Consider the following 12784-nt stretch of genomic DNA (forward strand, 5'->3'; position numbering starts at 1 on the left):
GAAAGGTATGTTATGTTAGGCAGCAGGATCTTCTCAGCATGGGTACTGATGTCATGCAGTGTCACATCATTATGTATTTGTGTGTGCGTCGAGTGAATGAATACTGTATGCTTATTATTTATTGTGACTTGCTGGGCTGACTATTCAGTCTATGCAGTGTGTTACCATGGCTGTAGGTAGACAGTGCCAATGTGAATACAGATGACTGTTTATGTCTGTGTGTGTCTCAAGTGGGCAAAGGTTAAGTCAGCTCTCATCTTCTTAAGAATTTCTCTTTCCAGACATCTTTCCTGATTTTCTTTCTGCTTATGATAGACCATACCTTAAGCACACATATTCTAGGATTCACCTTACAAAACACAAATCCTTTCTTTTGTAGGTGAACTTTTTTTTGTTGTTGGTTAGGTTTTTGGTGTTTTTTTTTTTTGTTGTTGTTGTTGTTTTTATTTTTAAGTCAGGGTTTCTCAGTGTAGCTCTGATTGTCCTGGAACTTACTGTCCAGGCTGGCCTTAAACTCAGAGACCCACCTGCCTCAGCCTCCCGAGTGCTGGGATTAATGATGAGCCCCATCACTGTCCGCTAGTTAAACCTGAAAGACTGTTGCATCCCTTCCTTTATTCCCTCACTCACAACTCTAACTCACTAATGTCCCTGCCAGTACATTTAAATCTGTTCGCCATCAGTGATCACACTGAAGCTAAAGCAGCTTTTTTCGATTTGATGTGACTAAACAGAAAGCTGCTCTTAAAAACTTGTTTTTTAAAACAGGTTTTCACATAATCCAGGCTGGCCTCTAAAGCAATGGTGAGGATGAATACTGGAATCTCAGGTGTGCCACACCTGCTCTCTTGGTCCTTCTGAAATCCTGTGTGGTTCTCAGCTTTTCCTGGTCTTATCTGTCGTAGCCAGTTCCCATTGTTTTCTTTGCCGGATACTTTTCCACTTGACCTCTAAATCTTGGTCCTTGGGGCCAATGTCTCCCTCGATGGTTTTACTCTGTCCGGGACTTTCTATACCACATGTATGTTGCTGACCTCTACCTTCAGCCCAGATGTCTTTGAACTCTGGGATGTGGCGCTGCTCCTACTCCCCCTGTGGCTGCTACAGCAGCCTCCCAATCAGTCTGTGTTCACTGGTGTACCGCTCTCCTAAGGCTGTGGTATGCAATGAGCCAAACATAGCCTGGATTCTCCAACCTCATCAACAATTCTCTTCATCACTTACATTACAGCAGCCATACTAATGTCTTTCTGTTCCTCAGACGTCATGTGTGAGGGCCACTGCTCACATTGTTCCCTTTGCCTCGAACATTCTTCCCCCAGTATTTGCACATGTACTGTTAGACAAAGACGTTGGGGTCTTTAACAGTCCAAGGATGTGCCTTATTTTCTCAAGAGATTTTTTTGAGACAGCATCTTCTCTGAATCCCAAGACGAGCTCCACCTCACTATGTAGCTGAGGATAGCTGGCTCTCTTGACTACACTCCAAAACTGGGACCACCACCATACCTGGTTTATGCAGTACCAGAGACAAACCCAGGGCCTTCTATATGCTAGACAAGCACTGCACCAACTGAGTTCTCAAAGTATCTTAAGCCATAATCCATCCATGCAAAAGAATGAGAGAATGAAGGCGTATACTCTCCTTTAACGAAAATCTCTGCTCCGGCAAGACATTAGAATATTAAAATTATCAGACTGCTAGAAATGGTGGCACACACATTTAATCCCAACACTCAAGAGAAAGAGGCAGGGGGATCTCTGTGAGTTTAAGACCAGCCTGGTCTACATATAATGAGTTCCAGGACAGCCAGAGATCCTACGTAGAGATCCTGTTTCAAGAAATAATAAGCAAGCAAAATCACAGACTATGTGATGTTGAGAGCAAATGAGGTGCATACACACACACACACACAAACATATATATATATATATAGTACTTTTAGGAGAATATTAAAGCTGAATAACTTGCCTAATGCTTGCGCTGTCCCAAATTTCACACTGCTCACAACTGTTTCACCCAACTCTCATTTCACTGCACCTCACAGGCCTGCCAGAGAAAGGCTGACAGGCTTTCCTTCCACCCCTCCAGCCCGCTGGCTCTGCTGGGCAGCATATGGTTAGGCTCACAGCACTGTAGAGGAAGCAGTACAGTGCCAACTGTGTATAAGACGCAGCCAATGAAGCCTGGGCATTTGAGTCTTCCTTCTTGACCTCCTATGTGGCTAACCAGCACTTACACTTCTGACTAGCTGGGGATAGCTTGAGGGAAGACAGGACTAAAAACAGGGTTACACAATGGTTATACCGCTTCTTGTGCAATGCAAGCTCAGAATTAAGCAGAGACCATTTAGACTAGGCAAGGATCAGGATTCTCTAGAGTGTATGAGCTTATGCTTAAAGGCCTTCCTACTTTCTGGGAAAGAATCACAGTAGTAAGGAGAAATTTCTCAGGATCCAACTAAATGGACCTTGTGCTTTACGAGAAGCAAAAGAGAAAAAAGAACCCAAGAAACTCAGACAGCACCAAAGTCCTATCTGTATGTGTTTTTTTTTGTTTGTTTGTTTGTTTTGTTTTGTTTTTGCCTAGGTTTCTAGGTAGTGGTACAGGTTGGATGGGCAGGTGGTGAGGCCAGCTTCAGACATGTTGATATGCTTGCTGCCCTAAAGCTGAGGTTGGAATATCTTTGAATAAGTTGATTTTCAGCTCTCAAAAAAGAGACCTAGGGTGACGACAGAAGCTGGATTTATGGGCTTGCATGAGGCTGCCCTGGGAACATGCACCCATTTGTGGACCACATTCAGCAATGATTATATTTACTGAGCACTTCCTACACGGCAGATCTTGCACTACATAGTTACACAAACAACTAGGTCCTTTCAGCCATTTCAAAGAATACCTGTGCTTCAACAGGCTCCATCCACGGAGTGATGAGAAGCACCCGTGCAGCTCGGGCAGAAGGTCCAACCTCTTCACATGTCAGAGGTGGAATCACTTGTGAAGAGGCTCATCTCTATGCCCAGTTCTTACTACGCTAAGTACCTAGCATCAATGCACAAAGAAACCTGTATTCACATTCATATTCACATTCACTCAGTATTGTGAATATGAATGATAGACAGCAACCTCAGAAAGAGGACTTGCTTCTTCCAGGCAAACCAAAAACCTATCTATATGCAGCATTACTATTATTTATTTCTGTATTTCAAGACAGGGTTTCTCTGTGTAGCCCTGACTGTTATGGAACTAGCTCTGCAGATCAGGCTGGCCTCGAACTCAGAGATTTGCTTGCCTCTGCCTCCTGAGTGCTGGGATTAAAGGTGTGCTCCACCACCACTCAGCTTCTATATATTACAGATGCCAGGCATGGTGGTGCACACCGAGGCAGGACGATTATGAATTTGAGGACAGTGTGGACTATATAACACGACTTTACATAAAAAGCCAGAGAGTAGTGCAGAATTAGGTAAAGCAGGACAACCTTAGTCTAAGGCCAAACAGTATTCAGTGTTCTCAGGTAAGCAACATCAGAATACGGAACAGATGTGAGAGATCAGGTTTTACCCACACAGACCTCAAGAGCGGGACCTCCTGATTCGTGTTCCAATAAGCCCTGCAGTAAGCCATGCACCACTGTGCACACGGGTTATCCTAGCATCTGGGAGGTTGACAATCAGGAGTTCCAGGGTAGCCTGGGCTACATGAGGCCCTATCTCTCAACACTAAAGAGGAATAAACAAAAACTGAAGGGGCTAGACCGCAAACTAACATTTCAGAACCACAGCTCCAAAGAAAGCACACTTTTCTGCCACATCAAAAGATAAGACTTACTTGGAAAGCTTTTAAAAAATTCCCACATCCTGGTTGGGCATAGTAGCTCACACCTTTAATCCCAGCACTCAGGAGGTAGAGGCAGGTAGATTCAAGTTTGAGGCCAGTCTGGGCTACTAAGCAAATTCCAGGACAGTCAGGGATAACACAGAGAAACCAGTCTCGACAACCACCAAAAAAAAGCCCAAAGCAACCTAAAATCTGGAGTGAAGGGCAATCAAGTTACCACAAAAGAAAATTCCTCAGGATATCCTGACACAAACAACTTAAGTAGTGCTTGTGGTTAGAGGGTGGCTCAGCACTCGACAGCACTGGCTGCTCTTCTAGAGGACCCAGGTTCCAATCCTAGCACCCACACGGAGGCTCAATACCAACCTTAACTCCAGTTCTCACCTGATGTTCTGGTTTCTCTGAGCACCAGGAATATATGTTGTAAAGACATACATGCGAACAAAATGTACATACACATAAAAAAAATTAAAAACATAAAAACCCATACACATAATTCAGTGGTAGAGTGACTGCACGAGTCCCTGGGTTCCATTCCAACACATGCACATGCAAATGCACACATACCCACACAGAACCATTGTTTCAGTTAGCCTCCCCCTGCCCCCCAACACTACCCTGGAAGGGGTAATAGCTCTGTTTAACAGCCTGCGGTACATCCATTTCAGGAAACACAAAGCAACCATTACCATGAGTAAGTTTATATGCATCAGCACAAAACAATTTCTACTCTAGTGTAACACATAGAAAAAGTAAAAAAATTTGACGAGTGTGCACGCACACACGTTTCTGGAATTCAGAGGTCCCCCTGTTCTGCCTCCAGTGTATAGTACCACGCTCAGTACCCCCCCTTTTTTTCGAGACAAGGTTTCTCTGTGTTGACTATGGCTGTCCCGGAGCTCACTCTGCAGTATATCAGGCTGTCTTTGAACTCAGAGATCCACCGGCCCCTGCCTCTTGAGTGCTGAGCTTCAAGGCGTGCATCAACACTGCCCACCTTTATGTTCTTAGTTTACGTTCGTGTGTGGGTATGGCACACCTATGAAGCCAAATAGAGGTTGGGGAAAAACTTTCAGGAGTTGGTTCTCAGTCCACCATGTAGATTCCAGGAATTGAACTCAGGCTTAATGCAACAGCTTTTGTTTACTGAGCCACCTTGCTGGCTCCTATAAATTGGCTGAGGCAGAAGAATCATGAGTTCAAGGCCAGCCTGGTCTACATAGCAATTTCTAAACCAACCAGAGTAATATGCATACAGTAAATCCTATCTCGAAAAAATCTAAACAAACTGGGCCCGGTGGCACATTCCTTTAGACCAGCACTCACGGGGCAGAGGAAAAGGTAAGTGGATCTTTGTGAGTTCAAGGCCAGCTTGGTTTACATAGTGAGTTCCAGGACAGCCAGGTCTATACACTGAGATTCTGTTCAAAAACAAGAAAACCCAAGGAAAGCTCATTAAGTGAAGGCATGTAAGCTTGACTACCCAAGCTTGCTTCCCAGAACCCACATAAAAGTGGAAGAACAAACTTCACAAAGTTGTCTGACCAAGACAAATATATATAAACACATTATTTTAAAATAAAAAACTCCACCTCCTTTAGAAAAATAGAGAACTAAAAAAAAAACAAAAAACTCAAATTATGACTAGCCTTTATTTTTGTGCGTGATGCTGCAGATCAAACTCAGAGTCTGACACTTGTTAAGCAGGTACTCAACTCCTGAGCCGCCTCATGTATATTTGTATCTTCATTTATTTTTGTATTATGTGCATTGGTGTTTTACCTTCTGTCTGTGTGAGGGTATCAGGTCCCCGGAACTGGAGCTACAGTTAGTTGTGAACCACCAAGTGGATGCTGAGAATTGAACCTGGGTCTTCTGGAAGAGCAGTCAGTGATCTTAACTACTGAGCCATTTCTCTAGCCCCTACCTATATCTTTAAAAAACAAGAGCACTGTCTGCTCTTCCATAGGTTCTGAGTTCAATTCCCAGCAACCATAGGGTGGCTAACAACCATCTATATTGGAATCTGATGCCTTCTGGCATGCAGGTATACATGCAGATAGAGTATTTATACATAAAATAAATACATAAAATCTTTCTTAAAAATGGATATCAAGGTTTAAAAAAAAATAGGAAAGAAAACTGGACCTCAGCTGGAGGGATGGCTTAGCAGTTAAGAATACTTGCACTCTTCCAGAGGACCTGGGTTTGATTGTCAGGATCCACATGACAACTCAAAACCATCTGTAAACTCCAGTCACAGGGGATCTAATGTCTTTTTCTGGCACCAGGCTCAAACATGGTGCATACATGCAGGCATACAGCCATACACTAAAGACAAATAAAATAAAAAGCACACAGGCAAACAAGCAAGTAAGCAAGCAGGGCCTACAGGCAAAAACCCATAATCCTAGTGAGTAGTGAGGCTGAGGCAAGAAGATCACAAGTTCAAGACCAGCCTGAATTACATAGCTAGTTCAAAGCCAGGATGGGCAAATTAGTGAGACCTTGTCACAAAACAAAAAGTAAAAAGAGGGTTGAGGATGGAGTTCGGTGGCTGAGCTCTAGGCTACCATTGCGAGGCTCTGGCTTCCATCTCTGATATGCCCTTTGTCAACACACCAGGTACAAAGGCCAGGCATACTGTGAAGCAGGCCTATATCCAGTTCTTGGAAAGTGGAGAAAGAATGATAAAGGGTTGAAGGCCATCCTTAGCTACATAGAGTTCAAGACCAGCCTGGGCTACATGAGAGATGTCCTCTGAGAAAGTGATTAGATTATAACAGGATTACTTTCTGTTTTTGCACTGCTGACATTTACTAAGTACATTAATTAATCAACTGAAAAAGATTTAAGGGATGGGACACAGTTCAGTTGGTGAAATGCTTGCCCCATAGCATAGAACTTAAGTTTGATCCCCGGAACACAAGGGCATGTTGGTGCAAGGCAGACTGGCCTCCACACAGCACACACGTTATGTATTTCAAAACAAAACAAAACAAAACAAAAGTGTTTTGTTTGTTTGTTTGTTTTTTAAAGACAGGGTCTCTCTACATAGCCCTGGTTGTCCTGGAACTCACTATGTAGACCAGGCTGGTTTCAAACTCATAGAGATCCACCTGCCTCTGACTTCTAAATGCTGGGATTAATGGTGTGCACCACCATGTCTGGCTAACAAAAAAAAAGATTTAAGTTTAAAGGCAAAAAGATCCACTGCTTTAGAGAGAACAATACATTAACAAGAAAGAGACTGAACAAGCTAGATGAAAGAAGCTGGAGAGAATGCATGGCTGTGAGCTGGAAAAGCCACTTCCGTCACTAACAGAGGGAGAGACAAGAGCGTCTCCTGGCAAAAGGATAACTCTCCTTCCAGTGCATTTCTAAGGTAATGTTAGGTAAACTGAGACCAAAACCAAAACCAAAACCAGAAAGCTCAATTTAGCTATATTCAGCTTTATTTTTTGAATTAACCATCTATCAAGAGTGCACATCAAAAAATGTAGAAAAAATGAAAGGAGCCCATCAAAAAAAGTTCCCTAGTAAGTGGCAGGGAAGGATGTGATGTTAGGGTGTCCGCTTAGCAGAGAAGGTGATGTTCTCCAGAGTATGGATACCATTTTTGTCAATGACCCGAACACTGAAGGTAGGCAGATTCAAGATGAAGCGCTTCTGAAGCTGCAGAGACATAAAGGAAATCAGTGAGCAAATGTTTACAGAATACTAACAATGTGGCAGGTTCTGTTTTAAGCTAAAAGGGTCAGGTGTAAACCTCTCCTTTTGTGAAACTGAACTGATAATCTAGTAGGAGCAGCTGGTATTATGTCACTGAAGAATGTCTAGACAGTGGTTGGAGGCAGACTGGAAGGTAGTGACCATGACCTGGGAATTCAGCTATGAGCCTGCCTCTGGTCAGTCAGCTGGTACACTAGCCAATCCAATGTGTATCACCACAGTCTGCTACCAATCAGTCTGCAAGAACACACTTGCCTCTAAGTCTTCAGGGAATAAGCTGGCAAGGAACTGACCTAAGAACAAACTCTACACCCACATAGGGCATCTTAGGTCTCAACAGTTTATGCTAGTCATTTAGGAGGTCAAGGTAAGAAGTGCTGTGTGCAGCTGTAGGATGGTGGGAATGATGTATACAAAACATTCCTGGAATGAGCCTTATTCCTGGAATGAGCCTCGATCCGGTCTCATCCAGTTCAGGTGAAGGCTGTTCTGGAGGAATAGTCTACACGTGTGTAGACAGACTGTACCGCTAAGCTGACTGCTGACAAGCACAGCTCGGAAACCTTCACTTCTGTGGCTGCCCTTACTGAACACTTCCCTAAGAGGCCTCAGAGAAGACAGGCTCTCCACCTAGTCCCTTGGGAGTCTATCTGAAAATGACCTTCTCCTCAAGCTTCTGACCTCCCTCCCTCCATGTTGTTCATATCGTTTGCAACTGAGGACCGGGCAATAACAGCCCATTCCATTTCCAAAGTTCTTTCTGGCTGATGGCTTATGTTTAGAACCAAGGTCAAAGTTCAAGAAAAGGTGACAATAAGCAAACAATGGCTTCCTTTAAAACTTTTTTTAAAGACAAGGTCTCATTTTGAAGCCTTGGTTGATCTGATACTTGCTTTGTACATCACTGGCCACCGACTCACAGAAATTCACCTACCCACCTCTGCTTTCCAAATGCTAGCATTAAAGGCACGGATCCATGCCTGGCACTAACTTTTTTAAGATCCAAGAGCAATAAAATCTCACGAGCACCTGATAGATATTACGGTGTCTTCTTCCTGTCTACCCCTTACAGTATTTGTGGATAATACTGTCTCTCAGCTGAATGGCTGAGGAACACACAAACTGATTCTTGGTAAATCCTGTGGAAAGAAGATTTAAAAAAAAGGAAGAGGGAATGGGGCACTATGATCTACAAATGACAGGGTTATACAGGAGACAAACTGAGACCAACAGTGCTGCCAATGCTCTCACCTGCTTTTGCCCTCTGCTCCCACTAGACAATTAATTAATTTCCATTCTTAGGCCACAAGAAAATAAAAGAATGAAAAGTCTAATAAGGCTACTTTTTGCCAATTCAACCTATATCCTTACACTCTTACTACAATGAGTAGAGTTTAGGGTCTTGGCCTCTCCACATCTGACCCAAAACTTCCCAGGTGCTTCCCATGGTCATCCAAATGCACCACTACAGGGAATAGCCTTTATAGGTGGCACAACAGAGAGTATAAAGTCCAGGGTGTAGGGTCTTACAGTAGGGGCCTGGCTATTTCCTGTATTACAATCGGTTGCCAGTTAAAACAAGACTCAGTCCTGCTTACCTACAACAGATTCAGAATTGGGCGTTGGAGCCTACCAGGGATAAGAAAAGTTCCCCCAAGATGATTCATAAACACAGTGACTTTTGAGGATCACGAGACTGGGTGAACCAGAAAGGAAATGTAATTAATTTAATTGAGTTGTAATTAAACTGTAAAACTGACACTGATGAGGTGATCCATGAGAGAAAAAATAAGCCTATTTCCCACAATCAACCTCCACCATTGGTGGCAACTTCGCATCTGATCAGTGGGCATTTATTACACCTTCTGGCAACCAAGAACAGGAATGGCATTTCAAACTAAGACGAAACATTCCTTCAGGATCCCCTGGGAGCTACTTACCTCCTCCAGACATTTCTTAAGAAGCTCCACTGCCCTCTCACGTGAGATAGCTGAAAGAGAATACAGAGGCCAAGCACTGAAGGCTGTCAAGCGTGCAGCTCTTAACAGCTTGTGATTAAGTCTCAAACTTCCTCAGGTCTGAGAGGCACACAATTGGAAAAGGCAAAACATGCTCAGACTTCGAGCCTGCAACAAACTTACTCCATATGCAGAAAAGGGTGCCCCAGACTCAGTGCTCCCATAGCTGCAAGCCATTACAAATTGATTTGCTACAGAGAAGGCTAAGCATGACGGAATTCTGTCTCCCTGACCTGGACCCGCCTCTGAAGAAGTCCAGCAGCCTGCTTCTTTTTCATAGCTCGCTCTCACCAGCCCCCTTTAGTCCAGGGCTTAAATCAATTCCATCTGCCCTTGCCAGCTGCAAATCAGGGAAAGGGAGGACAAGGCCAGAGTTTCATCCTCACTCTCCCAGCTGGGTCTTAGTTTAACAATGGGAAGACAATTAAGAGGATGGGATGGAGACTCTTCTAAACAGGATCCAAAGGGATTGTTGGTAGGCATGGCAAACTGGGATGACATATTATGCATTAGGCTTCAAGGGTGGCTGGTGGTTACTTTGGTTGGGGAATCAGCTGTATTACTGACAGATGCCAAATCAAGAGACAGTCACCAGGAGGCCAGGCTAATTCTTTTCAGGATTCAGCCTGGAGCTCTAGCATGGCTAAGGTTGAATGAGAGGGCAGCACCGAAAAGAGAATGCTGATTGTTATGATGCTGACAAGAAGGATTGGGGTGTAAGGAGAAAAGTGGTTAACTGTGCTGCAACGGCAGCCTTGAAAGCTAGGAATTTCAAGTTCTTTCTGTCCACAGTGGCTACAGCTGAACCTGAGTTTGAGGCCGGAAGACAGAAATTAGTACAAAAGCACTGCTCATCTCAGGTTTCGTCAAGCTGACAGTTTAGGTACAAGTAAAGAAAAGTAAAGGGAGTAGTCTTCAAAAGCTCTGATGTCTAAAGAAGTCCTCACAAGTTCAAAACATATCCAAAAACTGCCTGGTTTAGCCCCTCACTCTCTATAACTGTCAATAATCACCTAGGTAGAGGAAAAGGAATATAAGTGAAGTTACAGAACTGAAATTAAAAATGTTTCATTCATGATGACATTTACTCCAGAATCCTTTAAATCAAAGTAAAACCCAGCTCCAGAGATAGCAGTATCTTATTTTGGTTGGCAGGAAGACTTTTATCATTAAGGTTTTTGAAGACTGTAATTATCCACAAAAGAGAAAACAGCTTCCAGAGAAGAGCTACCCTCTGTCTAGGATGCAGCCAGCCAACTCCAAAGTTTGATAAGAGTGAGAAGCAGCTAAGGGCTGGGCTCTGCTACTGGTCTCTTCCTAGAGTGCTAGTACTTACTTGGTGTGTAGTATCGGTCAAGGATACTGAGAGTCAGGAAGGCACCATAGCCATGAGCTGCAAAAGGAGCCTTGGCCAAGGCTGCTAGGTAGTCCATGTAGTAAAGTGCTGGCCCTTCGTGCTCATCATAGCCAGCCAGGAGGAGGTTCACGTGGTATGGGGTCTGCAAAGGAAAGACATTTGCTGATTAGGGCATGAACATCACCCATGCAAAAGTATTCCGGCTCTTGACAAATAAGAAGGTATTAGCAGCAACTGGCTAACCACAGCGGAAATAAACATGTAAACCTGGAGGACTTTTAGAATGGTCAGAGGTAAAGGAAAAGAGTCTTTGTTTCTATTTAGAGCCTAAGGAGAAGAGCTTGATATGGGTAATGGAGATAGCAAAACAGGCAAGGGGACTTACAGCCAAGCCTGATGATGCCATCCCTAGAACCTGACTCCCACAAGTTCAGCTCTGACACACACACACAAACATGCACGCACCCATATAGAACCACACAGGTTTTTAAGAGACTGATATAAAAGCCCCCCCCCTTTTTTTGTATGAAAGATACTTATTTGGGGGGAAGGGAATCAGAAGAGAGTTAGGGCCTGAGTGAGCCATGAGGGCAGAGACAGAGAGAGACAGAGGGACAGAGATGAGGGGAGGGGGCATCCCAACAGAAAACAAAAGCCAGAGAGCAAGAGAAGACAGAAAGAGCATAAAAGCACTTCTAAGGCTCAGATGGCTCTTGGGTCATTCTTTACTTGGTTTCAGTCACTGAAACCAAGGGCCTGGAATAACGAATGGTACACACCTTTAATTTCAGAACTTGGAAGACAAAGACAGGCAGATCTCTCCAAGTTCCAGGTCAGCCCAGGCTACATAGTGAGACCCTGTTTCAAACAACAACAACAACAACAAAAAGAGACCAATAAACACAATTATGTGTCAGGCCAGAAACTGCTTCCAATCATGTCATTCAAAAAAAGCAAGCTTGGTTGGGTGTGGTGGTACACGCCTGTAATCCCAGCATTTTGGGAGGCAGAGGCAAGAGGATCTCTGTGAAGTTGAGACCAGCCTGGTCTACAAAGTGAGTCTAAGACAGCCAAGGCTACACAGAGAAACCCTGTCCTGAAAAAAAAAAAGTGAAGAAGAAGAAGAAGAAGAAGAAGAAGAAGAAGAAGAAGAAGAAGAAGAAGAAGAAGAAGAAGAAGAAGAAGAAGAAGAAGAAAAAGGAAGCTTATTCAAAGCAAGCATAATCAGGACTGGGACTAGCCAGGGCAACACAGTGAGGCATATCTCAAAAACAAAACAAAACACCCAAAAAACTCACCCCCCCAACTCCATCCCAAGACTTAAAATCAAACAGTAAACTATACAATCTATAATTATGGAAAGAGGAAGGATAGAAGTATGACAGGTCTCAAATATTTAAGTTAAAATCACTAGACTTTTCAACTCAGGAAAAAAGGTAATTGGAGTCTGTGACAACAAAAAGCAATTCCAGAGGCAATGGTCTAAATGAATCACTAACAGACTTTAGACTGCATTTGGTTTTCATACATGTATGTACATGTATGACATTTTCTTTTCTTAGTGGAAAACTCCATTTACTTATTGTGTTTGTGTCTGCGCAGGTCAGAGGACACTCTGTGGGTCCTGGGATTGAACTCGGGTTATGAAGCACCTTTTCCCACTGAGCCATCCCACTAGTCCAACACCTTTCTAATAGAACAAGATTCCTTTAAGATGGATAAAATCTACTGTTCATCAATGAGATAAATAAAAAAGTAACTATACCTTGCATTTAATAAATATTTGTTCTTTATATTACCTGTAGGTCCAAACCCACAAATTACTACAGTGAATCT

At 43.4% G+C, this 12784-nt stretch overlaps 1 protein-coding gene across 1 annotated transcript in view; it reads right to left on the reverse strand.

The window, feature by feature from the left end:
* Positions 1-7274: 7274 nt before the first annotated feature.
* Positions 7275-12784, reverse strand: part of Psmb2 (proteasome 20S subunit beta 2) — a 32951-nt gene continuing 27441 nt past the window's right edge. The window contains exons 4-6 of the mRNA XM_021652551.2: positions 10928-11090; positions 9514-9563; positions 7275-7516 (exon numbers count right to left, since the gene is read on the reverse strand). Of these exons, the coding sequence (XP_021508226.1) occupies positions 7406-7516; positions 9514-9563; positions 10928-11090 (324 nt within the window). The 3' untranslated portion in view covers positions 7275-7405. The remainder of the gene's footprint in view (positions 7517-9513; positions 9564-10927; positions 11091-12784) is intronic.

This window comes from Meriones unguiculatus, chromosome 3 (genome assembly GCF_030254825.1).
Source record: "Meriones unguiculatus strain TT.TT164.6M chromosome 3, Bangor_MerUng_6.1, whole genome shotgun sequence".
Lineage (NCBI taxonomy): Eukaryota > Metazoa > Chordata > Mammalia > Rodentia > Muridae > Meriones > Meriones unguiculatus.